This window comes from Notamacropus eugenii, chromosome 2 (genome assembly GCF_028372415.1).
Source record: "Notamacropus eugenii isolate mMacEug1 chromosome 2, mMacEug1.pri_v2, whole genome shotgun sequence".
Classification (NCBI taxonomy): Eukaryota; Metazoa; Chordata; class Mammalia; order Diprotodontia; family Macropodidae; genus Notamacropus; species Notamacropus eugenii.
Genome location: NC_092873.1, coordinates 32,942,647 through 32,959,666, shown reverse-complemented (window position 1 = coordinate 32,959,666; position 17,020 = coordinate 32,942,647). Strand labels below are relative to the sequence as shown.

At 35.6% G+C, this 17,020-nt stretch overlaps 1 protein-coding gene across 4 annotated transcripts in view; it reads left to right on the top strand.

The window, feature by feature from the left end:
* Window positions 1–17,020, top strand: part of TLL1 (tolloid like 1) — a 410,556-nt gene that overhangs the window by 358,148 nt on the left and 35,388 nt on the right. For all 4 annotated transcript variants that reach the window (XR_011973863.1, XM_072639726.1, XM_072639725.1 and 1 more), the window contains exon 18: window positions 11,279–11,406. Coding sequence is in view for 3 of the 4 variants with exons in the window: in XM_072639726.1 (XP_072495827.1) it covers window positions 11,279–11,406 (128 nt within the window). In the remaining variant the exon portion in view is untranslated. The remainder of the gene's footprint in view (window positions 1–11,278; window positions 11,407–17,020) is intronic.

Below are 17,020 nucleotides of genomic sequence, written 5' to 3'. Positions count from 1 at the left end.
TCTATCTATCTATCTATCTATCTATCTATCTATCTATCTATCTATCTATCTATCTATCTATCTATCTATCCATCCATCCACCCACCCACCCACCCACCCACCCACCCACCCACCCATCCATCCATCCATCCATCCATCCATCCATCCATCCATCCATCCATCCATCCATCCATCTATCTATCTATCTATCTATCTATCTATCTATCTATCTATCTATCTATCTATCTATCTATCTATCTATCTATCTACACACACACACACACACACACACACACATATATCCCTTTTAAATATCATAATAAATATACAGTTTTCAAGATTAACAAGTATCATCTTCCCTTTTAGGGATGTATACAATTTGTCCATATTGAAAAATAAGTTTTCCCCCTGTTTACCTTCTTATCCCTCTCTTGAGATATGTATTTGAAGATCAAATTTTCTAGTGACTTATGACCATTTCATCAGGAAAGTCAGTAAATCCTTTATTTCACTGAATATCCATCTCTTTGCATGAAATGTTATGCTTAGTTTTGATGAGTAATTGATCCTTGGTTATTGTCCAAGCTCATTTCCTTACAGAATATTATATTCCAATCCCTCCAATCTTTTAATGTAGAAGCTGCAAGGTCTTGTGTTGATCCTGACTGTAGTTTATCGATATTTGTTTTGTTTCATTCAGGCTGCTTGTAGTATTTTCTCCTTAACTTGATAGTTCTGGAACATGGCAATAATATGCCTTGGCTTTTTCACTTTGGAATCTCTTTCAGGAGGTGATTGGTGGAATTTTTTGATGACTGTTTTGTCCCTGAATCTAGGACCTCAAGGCAGTTTTTCTTGATGATATTTTGGAAGATATTGTCCAGGCTCTTTTCTTCATCATAGCTTTACATTAGGTCAATAATTCTTAGATTTTTTTTTCCTGGATCTATTTACTAAGTCAGTTGTTTTTACAATGTGATATTTTATGTTTTCTTCTATTTTTTTCATCCTTTAGATTCTGATCGACTAATTCTTGATGTCTCATAGAGTCATGAGCTTCTACTTGCCCAATTCTAATTTTTAATATATTGTTTTCTGCAGTTAACTTTTACATCTCCTTTTTCATTCATCTGATTCTTCCTTTTAAGGAGTCATTTTCTTCAGTTCATTTTTATACTTCCTTTTCCATTTGTCCAATTTTCTTTTTTAAGGAACTGTTCTCTTCAGTGAATTCTTTTTTTCATATTTTAAAATTGTCAGCCAATTTGTCTTCTACTTCTCTAATTTGGCCTTTAAAACCCTTCTTGAGCTCTTCCAGGCATGCTCTTTGTGCTTCAGACTCATACATGTTCCCTTCTGAGGTTTCAGATGAGAGTGCAGTCTCAATGCTGACCTCTTCTGTATTCATGTTTTGGACATTATCCTTATCGTAAGATTCTATGGTCTTTTCTGGTTTGCTTCCTGCTCATGATGATTTCCTTTTTTCTGGCTTTTAAAGCAGATCTCTGCTTCTTAGCAGAGGTGCCTCTGTCTTACATTCCGTGTGCTGAAAACTTGATTCTTTGTTGTGGCCGCTGGTTCTTTCAGTAATAATCTGGAATACTGCAACTTACCTGTTGCTGAGCTGGCTGGTGTACCAAGGTAGAGGCCAGGTGAAGTCTTTCTGAGTTTCCCTGTAGCTTGGTGAGTGAGTTGTGGGGAAGGGGTGGTCTGGCCGCAGAAAACTTCCTCTCTTGAGCTGGAACACAGGCAGTCTCAGTGGTTGGTGAACTTCCTTCTCCACTGGTATCTTCCCACTTCCCTTGATGGTAACAAGACATGCTCATGCTTGGGGTCCTAGTGCTGGTGCTTATGGGCTCCACCCCCCCCCGGTGCTCAAGGTCTCCTCCTGATTTGCTGAGGTGGGGCTACCTGGGAGAGCTCTGGACCTGTCCCCTTCAGCCACAGAAAGAGGGCATCTGCTTAACCTTTCTCCTAGCCTCTGAAGCTATGCAACTGTTTACCCCTTTGATTAATCCCAGTATTCCAGGATTCTTCCTGGGGATATATTCTCTAGGTTTATCAAGGTCAACAAGGGAAGGGGAGAGCACTTATAGATCATTCCTCCATTTTGGTTCCTGGAAGTTCCAGTAGGTGACTTACAGACATTTAATCTATGAATTGATAATCTCAGGAGCTGCTGCTGCTGTTACTGGGGGTCCTGAGCTTCTCTCTCCTTCAGTTCCACTGGACTCCTGTCCTGGATTGATATATTTGAGAATCCTCACTGGTGCTTCTGTTTCAGTCTGCCCCAGCACTCTGCTATGGTGTGGTCTGCATTGGTGCAACCTGTGTGTTCTGCACTCGCCCAGCCCCATGTAACAGATTTTTCCCATTGATCTTCCAAGCTTTCCTGGCCTGAAAATCTCTGTCTCCTAGTGAATCCTGTCACTGTAAAATTTGTTCAGATTCTCTTTTTTGTGGTATCTAAAGGAATTAGTGGTAGAGTTTAGAGGAGTGTGTTCTTTCAATCTGCCATCTTGGCTAGGCCCTCTATATTACTTTTTCTTAACAAAGAGAGATATCCAAAAGTGGAATAGGCTGCTACAGAAGATTATTGAAGACAACATTGACGGTCTTAAAATTCATGTTAAATTGGTTCCCTGAGATGTAATAGAGGTGATTGGTGACTTATTTTCAGGAATGAATTAGATTATGACCTCTGAGATCACCCCTAATTCTGAGATTTTATACTATTTATTCAATTCAACAAAGATTTTCTACATATCATATATATATTTGTATGTCTCTAGCTGGATAGATAGATAGATAGATAGATAGATAGATAGATAGATAGATAGATAGATAGATAGATAGACAGACAGGCAGGCAGACAGACAGACAGACAGACAGACAGACAGACAGACAGACAGACAGACAGACAGACAGACAGACAGACAGACAGACAGATAGATAGATAGATAGATAGATAGATAGATAGATAGATAGATAGATAGATAGATAGATACATGGACATATGTAAATAAGATACCATTTGCTGTGCCTGGAAGTACAAAGGTGAAAAAAAAAGTCGTTGTTGTTATTAAGTTAATAATTTAATATAATGGATATTATAAGTTAACAAGTAAATTAGATATAAGACATTGCTATAATAAGATAAAAGGAAAACTCCATGAAGGCTTCATGGAGGAGATAACACTTAAACTAAATATTGAAAAAAGAGAAGGATTTTACCTGGGAGGATGAAATAGTATATTACTAGCATGGAAAACAGCCCATGAGCAGGTCAGTCCTAGGGAAAAACAGTTCAAGATCTTATAGTGAAATAAACACTAGACTTGGAGTAAAGAAGGCTTGATTTTGAATCCTACCACATATACTCACTAGGTGTATGACCATTTACTAGTCCAAGGGTGGGGAACCTTCTTGAGTGTGGTCTTTTGATTGAATCCAAGTCTTACAGGTCCAATTCTTTTATTAAGGGAATTTGTTTCATGAAATTTGAATTCAGTCAAAGGACCCAAAGGGCCACATGTGACCTTGAAGTAGTAGGCTTACCACTCATGGACTAGTCATTATACTTCTTTGGGACTCAATTCCCCTTTCTATAAAACTGTCATCCATTGTGTCATCTTTTTATCATTCCTTTTTCATGGGGTTGTTGAAATATTGAGCCAACATACATAAAGTGTTTTTTAAGTTGCAAACAGAAATGATCATTAAACAGTTTGAAGAAGTATAGGAATGTATAATGTTTGGCAGGGACTAATGAAAAATAAGGTTGAAGGTTACATTGTAACCAAAATGTAAAGACAAAATACTTTTGTTTTTCTTGTATGGGAGGTCATTAAACTTTTTAAGCCCAGAAAGAGACATGGTCAGACTAACAGTACTTCTAGACACATTTTATCTTATCAGTGTCTCTCTTTAAATGTGTATACAATATTCCAGATGTGGTCCAATCAAAACAAAATAATCGGATTAACATTTTCCTCTCTTTTTTTCCTTGTAGTACTATTGATCTAGAACAAGATCCAATGAGGTTTTTGTGAATGTATTTTATATTATTGTACAACAAAACCATTTAGGTCTTCAGTATGAGCTTTTGTTGAGGTCCTTTAATTTTTTGTGACTATTTTCCTATTCTACTTTATAAATTATGTAATGGAAGCAATAAAAAGGCATAAAATATAGAAGAATTATATATCTTTTCAGAAACAAGAATTACAAACCTTTTTCATTAACATACAGATGCAAAAGTCTATATGCTTCTAGAGACAAGTTTAAAATATTATTTTCCATGCATAGCAATTATTTTAATGTCCTATTGCCAGTTTTAAATCAGTAAAATGTGTCAACGATTGTCCAGTTACTTACAAATAGAATCATTGTATCTTGTTACATGTAAACTTTCATGTCTTGTATTTATGATAGAAATTTAATGGCATTAGAATCCAGACTCTACAAAGAAAGCTGAGCCTGTAAGAAAACTGCTTTTCATAAAAGAAACTATTTTTACATCTTTTGCCTAAATCCCTCAAAATTACTTATTCATGATCATTTTACTTATTCATTATCATTTTAAAACTCTGGGACAGAAAACTAAATTGAAGAGCTGAGAAGATTTTGATATTGAAAAATCTTTCATTTGTTTAGGTTCAGTCATTAATTTTGAAAAATTATTATATTCCTTGGAAGAGTAGTAAAGTTCAACAAGGCGAATAAGAATAATTTCCCATGAGAACTAACAGTGTAGTTGTGTTTTAAATGTGTCAGTTAACTAGCTTTGATACATCAGTCTTTTGGGTTGAAATAAAAGTCACATTTTAATATTCATTATCAAAACGAATAACTTTTAAAATTATAATTCACTTTTCTTTTTATTTAGCATTTAAGTTTTCCCTAGTTACATGTAAACAAGAATAGTATTCAATCATAGTTACATACCACAACTTATTCAAGAATTCCCAATTGATGTGCATCCTCTCAATTTCCAATTCTTTAACCCCTTATCAATATATGTATATATGCATATATGTGTATATATATAAACAGATATGTGTGTGTGTGTGTATGTGTGTGTGTGTATCCTTTTCCTTTTTGGTTTTTGGGATACAGACCTAGTAGTGGCATTGCTAGGTCAAGGGTTATGCATGATTTTATAGCCCAAATTGCTCTAAAGAATGGTTTAATCAATTCACATCTTTGACAACATTACATTAATTTTTCCTTTTTCCCACATCCCCTCCAACACTTGTCATTTACCTTTTCTGCCCTTATATCTAATCCTAATAGGTCTGAGGTAATACCTCAAAATTGTTTCAACTTCTGTTTTTCCAATCAATAGTGAGTTAGAATATTTTTTCATGTGGCTAGAAACAGCTTTAAATGCTCCATCTGAAAACTGATTATATCTTTTGATCATTTATAATTTTGACACAGTTCTCTTTGTGTTAGAGAAATGAGGCCTCTTTCAGAGGAGCTTGCTTCAAAAACTTTTTTTACACTACATTTCTATCCTATTGCATCCTCTTACCCTATCCCATTTATTCTATTCACTCTCTCCTTTCACCCTATCTCTCCTCAAAAGTATTTTGCTTCTGATTATCCCTTACCCCATTCTGCCCTCCCTTCTATCACTGCTCCCCCTTTTCTTATGCCTTTCCCCTTCTGTTTTCCTGTGCGATAAGATGTATTTTTATACCCCATTGTCTGTGTATCTTATTTCTCAGTTATATGTAAAAAAATTAACATAAATTTTTGAAACTTTGAGTTTCAAATTCTCACCCTTCCTCCTTCCCTACTCTCTCTCGTTGAGAAGACAAACAATTTGATATAGGTGATAATTCTGTAGTCATGCAAAACAATTCCACAATAGTCATGTTGTTTCCTTTCACCCCGCCCCTCATCAAAAAATGTGTTTCTGATTACCCTCTCCCCAAGTCTGCCCTCCCTTCTATTAATTTCCATTTTATTCCCTTCCCCATCATGTTTTTGTAGGGTAAGATAGATTTCCATACCCAGTTGAGTATGTATGTTATTCTCTCCTTAAACTCGTTCTAATGAGAGTAAGGTTCACTCATTCTTTTTCACCTCCCCTCTCTTATTCTCCACTGTAAAAGCTTTTTCTTACCTCTTTTAGGTGAGATAATTTATCCCATTCTACCTCTTCCTTTCTCCTTGCCCCAGTGCATTCCTCTCTCACCCCTTAAGGTTGTTTCTTACATATCATCTCTTCATATTCAACTTACACCTGTGCCCTTTGCCTATGTATATTTCCTTCAACTACTAAGAAGGGTTTCATGAATTACAAATATCATGTTTCGATGTTGGAATCAACAGTTCAACTTTAATAAGTCCCTTATGATTTATCTTTCGTAGTTGCTTTTTCATACTTCTCTTGATTCTTGTACTAAAAGTCAAATTTTCTGTTCAGCTCTGGTATTTTCATCAAGAATGCTTGAAAAACCTCTATTTCATTGGATGTCCATTTTTCTTCTGAAGGATTATATTAAGTTTTGTTGGGTAAGTGATTCTTGGTCTCCTTTGACCTCCAGAATACTGCATGCCAAGCTCTCTGATCTCTTAATGTAGAAGTTGCTAAATCTTGTGTAATTCTAATTGTGTTTCCACAATACTTGAATTGTTTCTTTCTGGCTCCTTGAAACATTTTCTCCTTGATCTGGGTACTCTTGAATTTGACTATCATATTCCTGGGCCTTTGCCTTTGGGGATCTCTTTCAGGAGGTGATCCATGGATTCTTTCAGTTTCTATTTTATCCTCTGGTTCAGTTTTCCCTGATCATTTCCTGAACGATGGTATCTAGGCTATTTTTTTGTCATGGGCTTCAGGTGGTCCAAAAATTTTTAAATTATCTCTCCTGAATCTATTTTCCCGGTCAGTTGTTTTTCCAATGAGATATTTTACATTGTCTTCTAGCTTTTCATTCTTCTGGTTTTGTTTTATAATTTCATGGTGTCTCACAGAGTCATTAGTTTCTATTTGCTCCATCCTAATTCTTAAGAAATTATTTTCTTCAGTGAGTTTTTGAAATTCCTTTTCCTTTTGGCCAGTTCTGCTTGATAAGGTATTCTTCTCCTCACTAACTTTTTTGGACCTTTTTTGCCATTTGGGTTAGTCTATTTTAGGGTGTTATTTTCTTCCATATTTCTTTGAGTCTCCCTTACCAAGCTATTGACTCATTTTCATGATTTTCTTGCATCACTCTCATTTCTTTTCCCAATGTTTCCTCTATTTTCCTTACTTAATTTTGAAAATCCTTTTTGAATTTTTCCATGGTCTGAGACTAATTCATGTTTTTCTTGGAGGCTTTGGATGTAGGAGCTTTGACTTTGTTGTCTTCTTCTTGTCTTTCATGTCACCAAAGTGTAAGATTCTATAGTATGAGGTATTTTCTCCATTGTTTGCTCATTTTCCCGGTCTATTACTTGACTTTTTAAATTCTTTGTTAAGATTGGGTTCTGCTTCAAGTATGGCAGGCAAATTATCCTAAATATCAGGGGTTTTGTGCAGTTGTATTCAGAGATGCTTTCAGGGACCTGTAAGTTTTCAGTTCTTCCATGGTGGTAAAATCTAAGGAGAGGAGTTTATTCCTCTCCTAGTCTATGCTCTGGTCTATGAGTAACCACAAGCATTCTTTTCTGCCCTGGAATTGTAAGGAGGTATTCATCTCCACTGCTGCCACAAGTTCTGCTATGCCAGTGCTCCTCCATGACCTTGGGCTGCCACTGAGGACTGTGACCCAGACATAAGTATGGGCAATGCAACAGAGTCCGGCCTCTGTGCTAGCTAAGAGACCCCTGTAATCTTCTGACCAGTTGTTCTATCCCCTTACCTTATGTGACCTGAGTGCTCCAGAAACAGCCACTGCTACCACTGCTATCACTGCTGATTCAGTCACTCCTGAGGCCTGCTCCTGGTTTGCTGCAGTCAATGCTGTGGTGGGGCCAGGGCTGGACTCTTCTCCTTTCTTACCCAGGTCCAACAACCCTTTTATACTGACCTTCTAAGTTGACTGACATTCATGGACTGAGAAGGCAGGAAAAGACTGCCAGTGGTTCAGTCCCCTCAGACCTGCTCTGGATTTGCTGGGGCCTGGTCTGTGCTGACACAGCCTGCACTGGATTGAACTTCTCTCTCCACTTGGTGAAGTAGACCTTTCCTGTTGACTTTCCAGGTTGTCTTGGGCTGGAAATTTGTTTCACTCTGTCTTTTTCTATGTTCTGCTACTCTAGAATTTCAGAATAATTTTTACAGTATTTGGAGAGGTTTGGTGGAGAGCTCTGGTGAGCCCCTGTTTTTACTCCCTAATCTTGACTCTGCCCCTCCATGAACTACTTTGCATCCACATCTGCCTTATCTTGTATTTTTTGCTGCTAATTTATTGAACCTAAGTATGGGATTTTGCATTTATTTCTATATGTTTTTAAACTCCAACTTGTAAAGACCTTGTGGATTAGAATCCCTGTACTAGTTATATCTCTGTTTTCTGTCACCTACAAATTTAATAAGCATGCTATTTATTCCTTCTTCCAAGTCACTGATAAAAATGTTGAAAAAAGCTGGTCAAGGAAAGAGTCCTTCAGCACTTTTTGGAAGACTTTTCTCCAGGTTCATATTGTTCCATTAGTCAAAGCTCCTGTAGTCCTTGCCAACAAATTCAGAATTTTGCAAGGTGCAGTATAATAATCCATCTTGTCTTCTAGGATATTGTGAGAAATAAAGTGCAGTGCTTTGTAGAAATCAAATGATATACATATCTGAAAAATTCCTTTTATTTTTCAACATGACTAACATTCTCATTGGGGAAGCTAGGTGGTGTAGTGGATAGAGCAGCAGTATAGGAATCAGGAGGACCTGAGTTAAAATCTCACCTCAGACACTTGACACTCACTAGCTGTGTGACCTTGGGCAAGTAACTTAATCACAGTTGCCTCATCCTGGGTCATCTCCACTCATGCTGATGAATATCTGGTCACTGGATTCAGATGGCTCTGGAAGAGAAGTGAGGTTGGTGACCTGCATAGCACCCCCTCACTCAAAACAAAGTCAAGTGTGAGTCATGTCATTATTTCTCAGATGGCATGGTCTTCAGCAACAAAGGAAGAATACAGGGACAGGGAACATTCCCATCAAAGCATTCAGTAATAACAAGCCTGGAGTGACTTATTCTTAATGAAAATATGCTCCCTCATAGTTAGAATGTGTTACTACTCTTTTTATTCACAAGTAAACTTTTAAACATAAATAATCCATTCTATAATTTTATTAAGGACAGTAGGAACATCTTCAAAATTTTTGAAGGGAAATATTTTTGCATATGGTTTGCATTTTTATAGGCAATTTTATTTTGAATAACAACACAAAATATTTTGAAGTTCTTTTTCTAATTAAGAATCTTTATGTAAATATTAAAAAGTCAGCTTCATCTCTTTAGGGCTGAAACAATTCTTACTGACCAAGCCTGAGAGGTAGCAAGTCATAATGGACAGAGCCAGGAAGATCTGGGCACAATTCCCAGTTACTACCAACGTAAGCATGGGCAAGTCACTTTATCATAATGGATCCTCAGTTTCCTTTTCTGTAAGTTAGGATAATAGCCTGACAATGTTGTGGTTCAAATGAGATGAAGGAGACAAGGTACTTTTTGAAAAATAATATAGAAATGTCAACATTATTATAAAAATAGTATAATTATGAGTGTATACTATTTTAATGTTTTGTCATTGTGAAAAATAATGATTCCTAATAGATCATTCTACATAAAAAGTACGTGCAAAGTTCTGGAGTGAAGACAACAGCAACCACCACCACAACAAGAACAACAACAAATGTTTGGCAATCAGCATACATTACAAAGTTTATTGTTGTTGCCTTTTAGTATGTGAATTATCTGGGATTGTTAGATGTCATATTAAATTTGCTTATTTATATTTACAGCAGTTTCTAGAAATAGTAAGTACTTAGTAAGTTATTTTTAATTTATTAATTCATTTAATCATTCATTTTTGGGAAAAGCAGAGTTATGTAATCAAAAGAGAATTTATCTTGGAATCAACAAGCCTTAGTTTTAAGTGCCACCTGTAACACACACTGGTTCTGTACCCCTTGGCATGTCACTTAACCTATAATGTTGCTCCAGTCACCTATCTAAGGCTCAAAGTTACAGCATAGTACCAAGTCTGTTTTGTTAGTGTAAGCTTCCTTGGTGGGATTTTTCAACATTAATATAATCAGTCTTCCTTCTCTCCTTTCCTCATACAAAAGAAAAAAGACAAAAAATAACTACAGTACCACTGTTCCTATTAGTTTTGTCTTTATTTAGATAATGTATCATTATTTAGATATGTATCATTTTAAATAAATTTGGATAATGTATGGAAAATGCTTGGTAACTATGCAGCACAATATAAATGAATTGTTGCAGAGAGGTGGTGCTGTAGATAGAGTCAGGAAGACATAACTTCAAATCCAGTCTTAGACATTGACTAGCTCGGCAAGTCACTTAACCTCTGTTTCCCTCAGCTTCCTCAAGTGTAAACTGATGATAGTAACATCACCTACCTTACAGGGTTGTTGTGAATGAATGAAATAATAATATCTATAAAATACTTAGCATAGTGCCTGGTACATAGTAGGTGCTATATAAATGTTTATGCATCCCCCCCAACCTGACACACATTCTTCATGAATAATTAGTTCACATATCTGCTTCTGAGTTGAACAACTTAATTTCAAACATTAACCATCCATTTCTACTAATATAACTTGGTTGAAAACTGGAAATATATAGGATCAATAGTACATCTTTTAAGAAAACTGTATGCAAACTGTCTCTCATTCCAATATAGGAATCATCTAGCATTGTACTAATAAATGAATTCAAATGGGTTTATTCAATTTTCTTTGTAGCGTTGCTTTACATATCTTATATAGACATGTTTTTTTTTTTCTTCTGGTTTTATATTTTACCCTGCTAAGGGTTTTACTAAAGATATAACAGTTTTAAGCAGGCATTAAGTTCCTTTAATTTTAAGAATTTATTTAACTCCTGATCAATATGGTTAATTTGATGTTAGCAAGAAAATATATGCCACCCAATCACTCTCAATAAGTTTGTGAATTTAATGACTGTGATGATATTGACTGAAGAGATGATTAGTTTCCTGAAAGTCATTTACAGTCTACAAGACAGTTTTTTTTAAAAATTCTGCTTGTTTTCTGACCCTTCATTAGGACAGGTTTCCAAACTAACTGATGTTATCATTATTGGTACAGCGGAATGTGAGCAGAAGATTCACAGCCCAAATGGAGTCATTACCAGTCCCAACTGGCCAGACAAATATCCAAGTAGGAAGGAATGCATATGGGACATCAGTGCCACTCCTGGACATCGAGTAAAACTAGTGAGTAACCTGAACCTGCTCCCTCTTTCTAAGTATGTCAGATGGATGATACTTTCATAGATGACACAAGAAAATTAATTCAGGTGGACAGGAATAATTTTTTTCTGCTCGCCTGTGGTCATGAAAATGTCACTAAGATCCTGAGGTGAGAGAATAAAAATTACTAGATGTTGTTCAAATATCGTGTTGCCTCCAGAAATGTTTTACAGTTATTAAAAATCTATTTAAAATCCAAAATCATATGCTTTACTGTAGCAGTTAAAGGAAAAATTTCTAGTAAAATGTAGCAGGTAAGAAATTTAGACAGGGAAAACAACTGAAGTCGTGAGAGATAAAATGGTCTTCTTAATGATAATCCCTATGGGTGCAATAGACTTAGAAACACAATACTTATGCTGTTAGCTTAAGGAATAATGAGTAAATTATATGTGTCACATTATTCTGTGTAAATAAGACCCATAGACAGGTTGTCCTGATGCTGACATTTGACTTGGAGTAGGACGACTAAGCTCTCTGAGCCTTAAGTTTCTACGGAAAATACACACATGGCAATAAACACACATATACGCACATGCACACACACGTGACCTGAAATGGTTGATCTAGAAATTCCCCTCCATGGATAAATCAGTGAGTCAGTGGTTCCATGAACCTATGATGTGTGCATCCATTGATACACACATGTACATATATCCATACATATGAATGTGTGTGCATATGTTTGTGTATGTTGGAGGAACTGGAATGGGTGATCTAGAAGTTCAAGTTACCTTCCATTGCTACATATGTGGTTCCATGAGCCTAAGACTAAAGACTGACTCAATAGGGGTTGTCACGCATTTTGGTATGAAAATCTATCTTACAGGGAAATAAGACATTGAGCAATGAAGTATAGAAATCTATCTTGCCCTATAAGACAATAGAGAGGAAGGGGATAAGTGAAGGCAGGGGTGTGATAGAAGGGAGGGCAAATTGGGGAAAGTGATAATTAGTATGCACGTTGTCTTGGGGTGGGCAGAGAGGAGAGGTGGCGAGAAATTTTGGAATGCAAAATCTTGTGGAAGTGAATGTTGAAACCTAAGAATAAATAAATTAATTTTTAAAAAGGGGGAAAAGATTAAGAAGTTATAGTGATTCACAAAGGAAACGATCAAAAGTGTAATGGTGTTTAAAGAGTGAGCAATGGGATTCTAACATGTGGAAGAACAAAGCTATGTTCCTATTGTATTTTAAACTGGTCAGACCTTTTCCTAGAGTATGTGGCTTTGGAGAATATTGTGAAAAACTTAAATAATGTTCTTAAGTGTCATAAAATTATTTTAAAGCATTATAAGACAAATGAAGTATAAAGGAAGTGGACTTGTTTCTCCTGAAGAATATAAACCTAAGTAGGGGATGGGGAGTTTACTGTGTGTATTAGTTAATTACAAAGATTTTGTTTTTCTTCTTAGTAGAAGAAAGAGGTAGGAGAGAGTGGAAATAAATGCTTGTTAATTAGTAAGAATAAAATATAATCTTAAAAATAAAATAAGAACATGAAATTTTCTAATACTGGATTTTTTCATTAGTGATTTATCTCTATATAGGTATGAATAACTCCTTTATTTTAGGTTCTTTTGGTCTTTCATATTTATTTAATATTTATTCTGGCAGCATTTGTACATCCTTCTATAGACATCTCCTAGCCCTGCAATCCTGAGCAAATCACTTCACATTTCTCCTCCTCCATAGCCTCATCTGTAAAATGAGATTAATAATTCCATCTATTTTACTGAGTTGTTGTGAGGTTCATATCAGAAAATATATGACAATGCATTTTTACAAACTTAAAGAGTATTTAACATTATTATTGCTAATATTATTAATAATAATCAGTATTATTATAATCTTATAGTTAGTATAATTATAATGAACAAAAATAATGTTCATTCCTGTTTTACTTTGTCCTGAACTCAATTGGAGGTGGTTAGACAGATGGCTTGGGTTAACCAAACACCTGTATGTAGATAGTGAGGTAATGATAGAAATATCTGGACCCTTTTCATTCTCTTTATTATACTTATTGCTCATTATACTCAGTGGAATCCAACTAGCAACAGTCATAGGACATGTCACTATCCTAATATTGTTCCCTTACTTTTAAAGTTTGTCGGACTATTACCAAGTGGTGGAAAAAGTGATTACCTCTATTTTACAGATAAGAAAATAAAGCTGTGAGGGATGTAGAGTGGCTCAAAGAGTGAACTAATGGTGAAAACTATTGGGTACTATAGTGGGTTATAAAGGAAAATGAAGTCATTGGAGTATGTTTTAAAAAGAGAAGAAGCCTGACACGGTGGGTAGTCAGCTTCAAAAAATTAAGAATCTTATCCTAAATATTTTCATAGAGAATCTCCCTCAATGCTGATCAGAACAGTCACAAGAATGGTGTAGAGAATTACTATTGTCCCCCAGGATGGGGCATTACAAAATCACATTCATTTTTGGGAAAAAATACCAATTGGATGTCTACAGTCATGCCAACCTCAACATGCATTCAGACGCTAAGCAGGATTAAGCCTGATTAGGAGTACTTAGATGCAATAGTACCCTAGAACCTATCTGGTGCTGACATATGGTAGTGGATAGAGAGTCAGACTTAAAGTCAGGAAGACTTGGGTTCAAATCCTGTCTTTCCCACACAGTGCTTGTGGGACCCTGAGTACATCAATGCCTCATCAAGGTACTGGGCAAATTTTTAAATTATGTATAAAAAAAAAGTTTAAGAGGAAAGTTGAATTTTGTTGGTAGAGGGGGTTCCCTCAAATGAGGATTGTGCATGCCAATTCAGTTATAGCTTCAATAAACATTCCTATGATGATCTATTCAGTTACAGAGCAACTTCAGGCATTGAATCCAATAAGGTATAAAGCAACTAATCATGACGGGAATAGCAAGTGGCACAATGTATTCTAAGCGGAATTGATAGTTAATTCAGAGAAAATTGCATATAGAGACATATTCTTAAAATGGGATAGAGATTAGCACCCGACTTGTGATTTTACTGGTAAAGGTAACTCACAGGTTGCCTTTGCCAGTGAAGATTGTCACCTCCTGTGAAATTTATGATTTTAGATTGTTTCCCAGAACACTGAGAGTTTAAGTGACTAGCCCAGGGTCATAGAGACAATATGTGGCAGAGAGAGAGAAACTCAACCCAAATCTTCTTGACTTTAATTTTTCTTAAGTAAATCTCCTGAGTTAACCCTGAGTTACCAAGATGTCTGAATTCAAGATGGAAGATGGACTTTTTGATTCTCTCCTTCCTTTTCTACTCCTTGAGTCTTCATTATGATTAGTGTATCATTAGTGTTCAAGTGTATCCAGGCTGACCCAAGTTCTTGGTAACGAGTTCCAGACTAGGTTACCTTGAGAGATCACAAAACTGAGTTCCTGATCAAGCTTTTCTCTGGTTGTACTAGCTGAGCTTGCTGTCCTTCCCCTTTGTCAAGTGAGTAGTGCTCAGCAACAGGCACTTCAACTTGGCAGGAGTTTTATTATGAAGTCATCCCATAGTCTAAAGAGCTTCCTTTTTAAGTGTAAAAGTGTTAGCAATTCCCAGTTAATTGAGTCAAGAAGACTTCTAAGAACTCGTGTTTGGTCTTTTTGAAAGTGATTAAGAGTTTTTCTAATAAAGCATGTACAACTAGTTTGTTATCTGCAACGTATACTGCATACATATATACAAATAATGTAGAAATGGAGCATATGTGGTATATGTCACACACATACATATATACACCTGATGGCAAAGAAATAAAATAAATTATAATATAGGTTTAAAAAGTCACTCTTTGGCTATTAAGCTAGGCCTAGAACCTACATTCTAGAAATTTCAGGGACTAATGTGACTGGTTGATGCCCTGAGGTACTTTCTGGAGATGTTACTGATTTTCCAGAAATTTGTGAGTAAAGTTTTAAAAAGGAGAGCATTTCATCTGATCACCTTAACCTGACCATTGTCAACAGATAATGCTGAATTTCATTTCTTAAGTACAGACTCTTTGCCTAATGAAACAGGTAGGGAGGAGTAAAAGGTCAAGGACAACCAATAGTTAGATAGGAGACCCAGGAAACAGCTCACTCTGCTGTCATTTTTTGGTAGAGTATATACAAAATGATATCTATCTTAATTTTTCTTTTATTTAATAGAAATTATTTCACCCTAGATAACAAAATCCTTGTATTTGAAATAGGAAATTTCCCTGTAGGATATAAGTTTTTGCATAGAGCATTTTGTGGAGAAATTTATTTGAAAATTGCTGACTATAGTACCATTGTCAGTTGTCTGTTCATAGGAGAGTAACATGGCCACAAGGATCTCACATCCCTGTTTCTATATTGTTCTGTTTCAATATTTCTATACCCACATTGAAGTACTTAACTTGTTAGTTTGTTTTATTTGGAAGATTATTTCCAAATCATAACATACTGATAATTATTTTTAATGATGCCAATTAAATTTACAATTCCATTGGCCTTATCATCAGCACAATCTCAGGGACACAGTAAATATTTTAAATCTTCAATGTGAATATCAAAATTTAGGCAATTGATGGGTTTTCCAAAATAGTAGCGAAAGGGAAAATTTATAGCGGATAATTTTTACAATTCTCCAAATGATATTGTTGTAGAGAGTGACAGACCCAGGACTAGGAAAATTGAGTTCAGTCCTGCCTCTAACATTTACTGTTGTGTGACCACTTAACTTATCTGCTTATGATGTAGTATTCCTATTTTAATAATATTTCTTTCCATTATATTTTCCAAGCTCAAAAGAATAGCCATAAAAATTGAATAGTGAGTGCAAATCTTGTTTAGAATTTTCCTAGTTTGTCTTATACATTCATAAAATCTTGGAGTTGAAAAGACCTTTTTCATCTTGTAGAATTTTAGTTTGTGTGGAGAGTTACCTGTGTGGAACTTTCTTCCATTAATGCTAATTAATGTTTTGTGCAACTCATAGTCTTATTGCTTGAAGTACTGACAGGTTAAGGATTTACTCATATTCACAAATTGTTATATATCCATCAATAAACAATCATTTATTAAGCACTTGTTTGTACCAGGGATGGTGCTAGTCACTGAGAATACAAAACAAAGATGAAACAATCCTTACCTTCAAAGAGTTTATATTGAGCAATAAGTAAGACATTATATACATATAAGGGTATACAGAATACATGTGAAAGAAATACAAGGTAATTTTTGCAGCAATGGAGTGGAAGGCACAAGCAACAAAGGGAATCAGGAATGATAACATGCATTCCTTAAATCGAGCTTGGATGACAATGGGAATTCTAAGAGGTGGAGGTAAGAAGGGAATTTCTTTCAGTGATTGAGACCAGTCAGTGCAGACACAGAGTTGTCACATTTGAAAAACCAAAAGTAAAGTACATGAATAAGACTAATAATATACAATGTATGAGAAGCCCAGAAAAAAATGGGTAAGAGCTTGGCTGTGAAGGTCTTTAAAAACAGAATTGTTTATATTTGGTCATACAGGTAAAAGGAAACTACAGTGAGTGAGTCTAAAGAAAGGGGACTAATGAAGGGGCTGTTGCAATGAGAGGTG